Below are 11,409 nucleotides of genomic sequence, written 5' to 3' on the forward strand. Positions count from 1 at the left end.
GTAGGGGGCGAACTCAGGCATTGAAGAATCGTGTATAAAAACATGTACTTCCTGATTTTTAGTCAGTGTGGTTTAGCTTCTCAGCCCGGTGACAATAAACCTCACTCAGATCCAGAATTCTGGTGTTGTATGACTTTATTCCTTTCACAAATCAATTTATTTAACAATTGTGTTTTCATCTTGACTTCAGYCKATATTGAACACGTATTTTCTTACAGTTTTTGGTGACCCCGACGTGATGGGACGTATTTTCTTACAATATATTGTCACYTMGTAGATAAATGACCCGTRTGAACAACATGAGTGACAGCTTTCACCATCAGCTGTTRACATTAACWTTGATCAATAACATTTATAGACCTCAGTTAGTGCTTCTAAATTTAGCCTATAAATTTAGCAAGTGCTAATCCACTAMTACATTTTAAAATTACCAAAAGTCCTAAAGCACTAATCAGGAAATTAGTTCACCTATTAGTGCTTTAGGGGACCTGTGCCCACCMCTGCATCCAMTTAAAGAGCAGCTAAAAGACCTTAGTTGGTGGTAATCTGCAATTTTGCTACTACAGTAGATGTCATTAAATCCTGCAATTTCCACCTGTAACCATAAATATTAGTCTCCAACACGTTCTGTACACAAAACCTGCTTTAAAACAGTATTTTACTTTTAAACCTGCAGCTAATACTTCTGTTTGTATTTACATGTTTAACAACTAGACACTTTAATAAATCACCTTATGATGTGAACTAACATTTCGATCAATGGAGACAAACACTTAAGCTTGATTTGTGATAATTAACCTTTAAAAAAAGTTTTAAGCTCTGTGCTGCAGGTTGTCCACTGTCTTAACACAACTGGAGTAAAAGTTATTAAAACCTCCTTTAAAAGATTATTGCAACTTTACTCTAAGGCTGCAGCTTTTGAAGGTTTAAACCTGCAAAACAGAGCATTTAAAAATATTAACCATTGGTTTTATATGGATCTGCAGTGATTAGATCTTAGTCACACAAACTTTAGAACAATCAGGAATTTTACAGAAAGAYGGAACACCTAAGATGGATGATTATGCAGATATTCMTTTGAGCATCTTTTTGTACTGAAAGTAAAGAGCTTTAMTTTAATATTTAATATRCAGCGGGTAAAATAAGTATTGAACACGTCACYATTTTTCTCAGTAAATATATTACTAGAGGTGCTAATGACAAGAAATGTTCACCAGATGTCGGTAACAACCCAAGTGATCCATACATACAAAGAAATCAAACCATAAATGTCCAGAAATGAAGTTATTTGTAATAATGTGGAATGGCACAGGGAAAAAGTATTGAACACATGAAGAAAGGGAGGTGTAAAAAGGCATGGAAAGCCAAGACACCAGCTGAACTCTCTCAGTAATTAGAAAGCAAGCCTGCCCCTTGTCAGTGCAAGTTAATATCAGCTGGTTCAGTCCCAAATGATGGCCAGGTATCACACAAGAACCATCTGATGATGGGTAAAAGTAAAGAGCTCTCTCAAGACCTTCACAACCTTATTGTTGCAAAGCATAATGATGGCATCGGTTACAGAAGAATGTCTAAACTTCTGAAGGTTCCAGTGAGCACTGTTGGGGCCATAATTCAGAAGTGGAAAGAACATTATTTCACCATAAACCGACCACGACCAGGTGCTCCTCACAAGATTTCTGACAGAGGAGTGAAAAGAATTATCAGAAGAGTTGTCCAAGAGCCAAGGACCACTTGTGGAGAGCTTCAGAAAGACCTGGAATTAGCAGGTACGATTGTTTCAAAGAAAACAATAAGTAATGCACTGAACCACCATGGCCTGTATGCACGCTCACCACGCAAGACTCCACTGCTGAAGAAACAGCATGTTGAAGCTCCTTTAAAGTTTGCTGCACAACATTTAAACAAGCCTGTGTAATACTGGGAGAATATAGTCTGGTCAGATGAGACCAACATTGAACTGTTTGGATGCCAGAATACACATCATGTTTGGAGGTCAAATGGCACTGCACATCAGCCCAAAAACACCATACCAACAGTGAAGTTTGGAGGTGGGAACATCATGGTGTGGGGCTGTTTTTCAGCATATGGTACTGGCAAACTTCAAATAATTGAAGGAAGGATGAGTGGAAAAATGTACAGAGACATTCTTGATAAAAATCTGCTTCCATCTACCAGGATGATGAAGATGAAACGTGGCTGGACATTTCAGCAAGACAATGAGCCCAAACACAAAGTCAAGGAAACTCTCAGTTGGTTTCAGAGAAAGAAACTAAAGCTGCTGGAATGGCCCAGCCAATCACCTGACCTGAATCCAACAGAAAATCTATGGAAAGAACTAAAGATCAGAGTTCATAGAAGAGGTCCACGAAACCTTCAAGATTTGAAGACTGTTTGTGTAGAAGAATGGGCCAAAATCACACCTGAGCAATGCATGCCACTAGTTTCTCCATACAGGAGGCGTCTTGAAGCTGTCATTGACAACAAAGACTTTTGTACAAAGTATTAGATAAATTTCAGTAAGTGTGTTCAATACTTTTTCGCTGTGCCATTCCACATTATTACAAATAACTTCATTTCTGGACATTTATGGTTTGATTTCTTTGTATGTATGGATCACTTGGGTTGTTACCGACATCTGGTGAAAATTTCATGTCATTAGCACCTCTAGTAATATAYTTACTGAGAAAAATGGTGACGTGTTCAATACTTATTTTACCCACTGTAAACCTGATYGATTTGATGGCGTTGCAATAATATTAAACAAAAAGAACGTCTGACGTACTCACATGACTTTTACTTTGACTTCTACGAGACTGATAATTGACGTGAGACCATGTTTTCTTTCTTTCTTTCTTCTTTTTTTTTGTAAAATTAGCTGCAGGAGAGTTTATTCCTCAGAGGAGAGAAGATCAAAAAGAAGAGAAAAGTGAAGGCATAGTCATAAAAAAGATGAAAAGAAAAGGGGGGATGCTGAGGCTGAATGTGACCTTTGGCAAAGGAGGGATGAGAACCGAGCTGGAGTGAACAGGTGTGTGTGTGTGTGTGTGTGTGTGTGTGTGTGTGTGTGTGCGTGTGTGCGTGCGTGTGTGTGTGTGTGCGTGAGGTAAGATTCTGATGTAATGACAGCGTGGTCACACCCAGGTCATAAAGGTGTTAAACCTGGCTTTAGGCCTCTGCTGCGCACACACATTCACACACGAGCCACACATGAACACACAAACAAAAAGCAGAACGACTCTGAAACCTCCAGACTCCCTCCATCTGCAACTCCACTCCACCAAACTGATGGATGGTGTGAGTCAGACAAATGGAGAGAGGAGAGGATGGGGCATATTTCTCTCCTGAGTGAAGTGCAGTGTGTATGTGTGTGTGTGTGTGTGTGTGGCTGCTGATAGTGAGATAATCGCACTTCTGTGGGCGCACTCTGCGGACCAAAGTGCCGGGTAAGGAGAGGTAAAGGACAGTGCAGTGGTAACGCAGAAGAGCGAGGCGCAGTTAGAGAAATGGACGAACGGAGAAGAGGCCTTTTCTGTTGGAGCTCATTTATTCCGTGAAGCGTTTTCACCTCTAATCCTGCAGTTTACACCTAACCTTCACAAACTTTGGGCGGTTTGACAGAACAAACCTGCATTTCTCCGATTTCCAAACATCTTAGGTCTAAAATGCTTCAATTTAGTCTTTGTAAAGTGGACATATCCTGCTTTTAAATCCTTCAGTTTGGGTCTATATAAAGCGAAACTGATATGCTTTTACCCTTTTTCCCCCTTTTCTGAGGCGCATCTCAGATCAACTCATTTTGAGGCTGTATCTTTAAATCCAAATGAGGCATTTCACACAGTGTTTAAGTCCTCGATTCAAAGTGTTTGTTTTATTATTGTGCAGAATTGTTTTTGTTGTCATTAGGCAATCATTATGTTTTCTGTATCAGATTTTTATTGAAAATAAAGTGAGCCTGATTTATATAAAAAAGAAAAAAGAACACTGRTGTGGCTCAGTGTTAGTAAATCTGCTGACTCAGCAGAGTTAAAACAGAGTTCTTGATCAAAGAGGTGCAGCGCCTCTTTAGTTATTAAAGCTCTACAAACCCATCAGGCCTAAAAGGAAATATAGATTACCGTATTTATTCGTGTATAATACGATCTCATGTATAATACGACCTGAGCTTAAAAAGCATAAAAAATTTAATCCTCAAACTACCTCCAATTTCATACAGACTTCAAGATTTTTCAGTCTTTGCAGTCTTTATACATATCAGTAAAATGATCATTGGACTCATTTTATTTTAACAACATATGTACTAAAAGATATTTTGACAACAAATACATATCAGCTGTAGCAGCATCATATGAATTCAGGCATTTTACACATAGACCACCAGGAGGCGCCAACACAAAAGTCAGAGACTTCACATGAGATTTGGGCCATCTTGTGGGGGAAAAGCAGATTACTTCCTACTCGCGAGCGCCCCCAGTGGTGGGGAAACATTTTTCAGGGATACAAACTTTTTCAGAACACCGGTAGATGGCAGCCATTACAGACGAACATGTGTTTGTTGTTGTTCGAGGAGCGGCCCGGTCACACGCTAATGTTATTAGTTCGCTATCATTACTAAGGTGCAGGAATACTTTTTTGCCCCTTTTTTTCACATCATGTCACCTGCCTGGATCTGTTATCTCGCTCTGAAGCACGGAGGAGTGTCTGTAAGCTCGTTTCAACCGCTTTTTATGACGCGGTCTCATTTAAGGACTCAGGCATTTTGTGATTGAAGCCGATATTTCAGTTAAAACACATAAGTAAAAATATTTATCCGAGTATAGTACTACCCCCCAACTTCATGGATGATTTTATGGATTTAGTTTTACGTATTATACTTGAATAAATACGGTTTGCAAGTATTTTTCAAATTGCGTAAATTTTAGTAGATAAATAGCTTCTTTTCTTCTTTTTTTTCACAAAGTTGGTACTTATTTGTAAAATTAAGGTGTTTAAATGAACCAAAAAGCTGCTAATCTGAGTGAAACTTTTGTATATTTATAATAATTACTCTATTAGTCTGATCATTTAAGGTGGTAATGATTTAATGATCCTTTAATAATTGCTTAGTGAGAGTTTGAGAAAGTAATAATCATTATTCTTTCCAGTAATTTTGCATTAAGCCTGGAACTTCTAACAGACACAGAGCTATCCCAGAGTGGTGTGTATATGTGTGTGTTTGCATGTGTGTGCGTTCGTTTCTTACCTGCAGCGCCTCCAGGAAGCGAAAGGAGCCCAGCCGTCTGCCCCGGGGCACCAAACAGAAGGTGGAATTGTGGAGCATCTCCTTGTAGTCGAATCTGACAAGAAGAAAAGAAAAACACAACAAATTATCTTGTGGGTTCACCGACACAGAATATGTTTGAGGAATGTGTTGTGAGTAATCAGGCAGTAATGAGACACTTCAGTCACCTTCAGTTGTTAATGCACAGAATCGGAGAAAAGCCGCAGGAGAGGAGAACCTCCACGTATTTTCCGTATTTTCAGTGTTTGACRTTTAAAAGTCGAATAAAAACACTCAAAACACCAAAAACAGGTATTTTTGTAAAACTTATTTTTCGAATTATTAATTCTTCAAATCATTGCTGTGTTTCCCTCTCTCTCACTTCATGTTCAGCTATCTCATTAGCTTCTTTGCAAACCCATGTCCTCCTCCTCCTCCTCCTCTTCCTCCTGCAGCCCCCCGGTCCCTCTGTTCCTCCAGTCAGGTGTGTCTTATTGCTCTCCAAACAGGGTGATCAACCCTGCCAGAGGTAATGAGCTGAGAGTGACACCTGCTTCCACCACACAGCTGGCTCCGTGTGTGTGTGTGTGTGTGTGTGTGTGTGTGTGTGTGTGTGTGTGTGTGTGTGTGTGTGTGTGTGTGTGTGTGTAATAAACTGAGAGGGAAACAGAGAAACTGCACGTGTCCGTGCATCAGACTGTGTTCATTGCATTTTCCATATTTTCACAGGTATGTGTGTAAATTGCATCATCTGAGATAGATGGCTTTTTGGACACGTGGCAGTTTTTTCTCTCTCATCCGTTCACACATGAATTTATGACATTGTTCAAATAATCAACTGAAAAGATCTTTTCATGGTAAAACAAATAAATTAAAAAAATCTCAAAAACTGAACCAGAGAAATTACATTTTCTATGAAGATGCAGCGTGACGGCTGAGTGCCGAATAACTGCTTAAATTTGTTGAAGAAAAAAAAATTAATGTAGCAAATCTAAAGCTAAATGCAAAAATGAGCAAAGCCATTGAAAAAAGCTACATGCTGCAATCCGTGGCTAATACTTCAGTAGAGCAAAAACCATAGCTGAAATTTTAAGCAAAAACTAAAACAAGACAGTATTGCTAAACAAAAGAGCATAAGTAGACAAAATCAGCAAATATGCTGAATTAAACATCAGAGAACAATGATTTTTAAGGAATTAAATAAAAAAAGTATAAAAGATTCTAAACAGTCATCCCTGCGGAACGCCAAATAAAACGTAACATTGTAATATAATGCCATACTGACAAACAAGAACATAATATTTAAAAGTATTTATATCATGTGTCAATCTCAAGGTCTACGGGTCAAATGTGGCCCACCACAGCCTGAGAGAGCCTCAAAGATGTATTTAAAATAAGCTGCTTTAAAGCCAGCATTGACCAGAAACAAAGATTTCTATTTTACTCAAAACAACCAAACATGATTCTAAAGTCGATCAATTTATTATCACTATTTCTTTTAAAAACGCCCAAAGTTTTACCAGACTTTGTGCTTTTTTTTTCTTGTCTAAGTAAAGTTCACAGAAGGTGAAGGTTACAGGACACCGAACCCAGACTTGGCTCCATTGGCGATGCGGTGGACGTACTGTACTTTGTGCAGGAGCGTGACACTGATTGCTGATGCTGCCTTTGGTGTGTTCCTGCGCATATGGATCCAGCTGAAAGGTCAGAGACGGAAGCTTAACGTGACTGCTGATGCCGCTGCCAAAGCCGCTGCCCTCGCCTCGACTTTAGCCTCGCTAATGTGTGGGAACACGACAGCCTGTGATAAAAAAACAAAAACATCCCACCCTCGTTCACACCTACACGCACGGCGCTCTGCAGAGGAACCACCGCAGGGAGAGAACAGGCGACAGCTGCACGCCCTCACACCGACGCTCCGTCACCTGTCGACGGAGATGAAGAAGCTATCTTAGCCCATATTTCCGCACCAGCTGTCTGCTTGGACGCTGCGTAAGTAACAGCCCACAAGACAGACTGACATCTGAYGGCAATGAATATAAATGTGGAATTTAACAAGCAGCAGCCCTGGAACAAGTTTAAGCTGACAATTACACTGTTCTCCAGACTCCGATTTAATACAAGACAACTGTTTTACGTTTGCTTCCATTTAGGCCAACGTGTCACCAGAACTTCTCTAATTTCTGCGCCAATAAAGGAGATCTGAAGGTCCCTGAAGGAAATAACTGGTTTATGTTCTCCTACATGATTACACAGCTGTGTATATTCATCGCAGTATGACACAGATYCCACCTAACTTCCCTTTTTATAATGAAAAGTCTGAAGGGGCACAAATGTGACTCCATCTTTCTGTTTCCTTCATTCTATCCAATGTCTGGTTTGTTTTTTTGTAAAGAGGCCTAAATCTTTTTCCCACATTTYAAGAAAAAACAAACTTATTTGTTTGGAAATAGGCCTATTTTTACACGTATTTTGTGCACTTTTTGTAAAGTATTAGTATCAAGTAGCAGCTGACGGATTAATCAATGAACTAATTAGTTTTTTAGCTGAATAAAACGTGGACACGTTTGGGGTCAGAACAGGGTTGTTACACCGTGATACATGATATAAAATAAACATTTATATAACTGAATAAACCTTTAATTATCTCTCAGTAGGGAAATTCAGAGAAATTTGAAATCCTATTTTGCTTTCCACGAAGTGTATGCCTTTCATAACACGGATGCTTTTGTTGGGTTTGTTTTCTACAGAAAGAATAAAAAAGGTACACGATGTTATAACCTGACCTCCTGCGACTCTGTTTCCTCATATTTCACTGGCTTTCAGCACCAAATTATTATATTTTGTTCAGTTTTGACCTGTTAAYATCTTTTTATTTACATAAAAGTTTAATTTTTTTAACAACTGTTCAAAAACAGGGTTTATGAGCTCTTAAAGGACAGGTGACATGCTTATCCTTCAAATACAAACACATTTATATTTAAGAAAATTAGCACAATACAAATGATTTTACCCATTTTGTCTCATAACTGGCATATTTTCTCTTGAATTTGGCTCAGCAAAGTGAAACAGGAAGTGACATCAAAGGGGAACTCTTTAAGAAAAGAAACTCCCTGGTCTTTGTTTATTGAAACAATCRTTTTTAAACACTTCTTCACCTCTGATAGTAGGGCTGTGTATTGGCAAGAATTTGGCGATACGATACATGACAGATGGGTCACGATACGATATATCCCGATATATTTCGATACTGTAAGCAAGGCGATATATCGTGATATTTTTGGTCCAAAAATTCTATTAAATAAAAACATCTTACTGGAAAAAAAAAAAAACAACTAAAAACCAAAATTCATTGTCTCAGAAAATTCTAATATCACATAGACATACTTTTGATACATTTAGCTGTGTTCTGCTTTGTATGTGTTTTATTTTATTTGTTTTATATTTCATCCATGTTTTCAATTATTAGACTAAATTTGCCAATAAATAGTTTGAAAATATATTTTTTGCAGCTTTTCGTTTTAATATTAATTTACAATATGGTCACCCAACACTTAACAATAGCCTTTATGTTGTCATAAAGTTCAGTAAACAGATGATATGAAGCTGCTGCACAGAGTTTCTGGGATCAGCTGACCTGCATCCAGAACCTGATTTGTATAACTGTGGGTMGAAYAGCAGGGCAGGTCCTGAAAATAAACAGTAAATAAATGGAGAAGCTAAACGAGTTAAAGCGTTTTTGAAGCGAACACAGCAGGATAAAGTATATGGACTTTGATGTGATCAGACGGACATTGAGAGCAACAGACAGGATTTTATGTCACGGGGGGAGTGCCGAGCTCGCTCGAGGTGATAGACGCATGCGCTATACGTAACGTGAAAGCTGACTACAGTTGGAAAAAAGAGTGCACAAGACACTTACTTTGTCTTAAAATACAGACATTCTGACAAATAAGTAACTGTTTGTAACCTTACCTCAGCTTAGAAGGCAGAGGGTGTCGGTCTTTTCTGCTCAGATTCAGCTATCGGTGCATGAAGCTAATGTTTACTTACAATGCTAATGCTCTCTTACTCTCTGGCTCTCAAGAGGTAGAGGAGCCAAATGKCTGGCTCACTGCTGCCAACTCGTGGTCAGAGACTGAACTATAACATAAAAATGAACGGCTGGCAGGAAAGTTGACATTTTAAACCTTAATAAAAAATCGATACAGGGCTTTAGAATATCRATACAGTATCGGGAAATGAAATATCGYGATATTTCAGTGTATCGATATTTTCTTACACCCCTACTAATTATTGTAGCATCACTCTGTTTACATGCAGACATTCCCCTTTGACATCATTTCCTGTTTCTTCACATGCAAATATCTCGACAACTGTTCATATCAATGGCGTGAAATTTGTTTTGCAACATGTTATCAATGTTCTCTTTCCAAAAACGCATTCATATTTTTTGCAAAAATTTGATGTCACAGGCACTTTAATAATATTAAACAGCTGGAGGGAATTAAAAATTCACGCTGAAAAAAGGGTCCCTGTTTCACTGATGGATGGGGAAGTCCTCTCAGGAGGCTGTGGATGTAATTCAGTTATCAGTAATAATTTTAGCCGTGGAACACAGAGACACAGAGGTATAAAATGACTTGTAATGGCAACAAAAAAAAAGGAGTCTGGTTTCACTAAAACTATTGTTTCTGTGGCGCGGCAGATGCCTCAACAACCCGTCTCCTGAATGTGGCACTTCGGGGTGATGAAAACACAGAACCAGAACCGGCCTGATTGTCTTCCAGGGAGCAGAGAAGAAGAGATCCAATTTGCTGCTTATTGAGACTGTTGTTCCATCGTCCTCCCGGACTTCTCTCTCCCTCGTCTCCCTCTTCATTCACTCACTAATTTCTTTGTCTTCCAAAGTGGGGTTCTCTGTGACATAATGGCTGATTTTGACTAAAAACAAAAAAAGATTTTTTATGTTATTTTTCTTTGTTCTTGAGTAATGAGGCTTGTGAGCGGGGAAAAACCATCAACAAATTAGACGAACAATTTATGATATAAAATGTTTAATTCCAACAAAGCACACAATGCTAGCAGAGCATCATTACTATGGGTGTCGCACACACACRAGCTCGTTTGTTTCAACTCAAAAACAGTTTGAGGACAGACTCCAGCGGTAATTAAAAAGGAGCCTCGTGTTCCCCATAAACACAGGAGTGTGAGCTGAAGCATACTGCTGTGTGTTCCCATGAGAGAGCGACAGATGTGAGGGGCAAACGCACTTTTAACTCAGTGTGTGTGTGTGTGTGTGTTTCAGGTATCCTCTCGCTCAGGGACGATAATGTGTGCGCACAGGTGGAGTGATAGATGTAAACTTCAAAGGCATCCACAGCGTTAGCTCCCATTTACATCGGTTATGTACATTAAATTTAATCTCTGCCTATTTATCCCAAAGCAATGAGTAAACGTACGAGTCAGCATCTGCATCAGAGCAGCAGATGTGTGTGTGTGTGTGTCCATAATGTTCAATTTTTCCTCGTCTGCTGTTATAACTCCTGCTGTACACTCAGCAACTAAATCATTAGCCTAATTAGCGCTCATTAGCAAGCTTATGCTAATTTCAATTAGCTTTCCAGCGCGGGTGTCGCAGGGGTCTGCGTGGCCAAACAAACAGGCTTTTTGTGGTCAAATGGCAACAAGTGTCACGGCTGACATTTAGGAGTTTCATGCTGAAATGTTTGGCTGCTGAAAAGAAAAGCTGAAGATCAGCATCCTCTAGCTCACCTGTCAAACTTAAGGCCTGCAGGCCAAATCTGGCCCTCGTTCACATTTTATCTGGCCCCAAAGGTAGTGCTTTAAAGTGCCTGTGACATCAAATTTTTGTAATATATATGAATGCATTTTTTAGAAAGAGGACATTGATAACATATTGCAAAAGAAATTTCATGTCACTGAGATGAACAGTTGTTGAGATTTTGCCTGTGAAGTAACAGGAAGTGATGTCAAAGGGGAATGTCTGCATGTGAACAGAGTGTTGCTACAACAACCAACAACCCAGACTGTAGAGAAGAATCTGATGTTTCTTTACATTATAATATTGTTTTAATAAACAAAGACCAGAGAGTTTTCTTTGCTAGTTCCCCTTTGATGTCACTTCC

General features: G+C 39.0%; 1 protein-coding gene across 1 annotated transcript in view; it reads right to left on the minus strand.

The window, feature by feature from the left end:
• ext1b (exostosin glycosyltransferase 1b) overlaps positions 1 to 11,409 on the minus strand; it is a 136,864-nt gene that overhangs the window by 38,368 nt on the left and 87,087 nt on the right. Inside the window, exon 2 of the mRNA XM_014022448.1 lies at positions 5,243 to 5,336. Coding sequence (XP_013877902.1) covers positions 5,243 to 5,336 — 94 coding nt within the window. The remainder of the gene's footprint in view (positions 1 to 5,242; positions 5,337 to 11,409) is intronic.

This window comes from Austrofundulus limnaeus, unplaced genomic scaffold (assembly GCF_001266775.1).
Source record: "Austrofundulus limnaeus strain Quisiro unplaced genomic scaffold, Austrofundulus_limnaeus-1.0 Scaffold330, whole genome shotgun sequence".
NCBI classification, from domain to species: domain Eukaryota; kingdom Metazoa; phylum Chordata; class Actinopteri; order Cyprinodontiformes; family Rivulidae; genus Austrofundulus; species Austrofundulus limnaeus.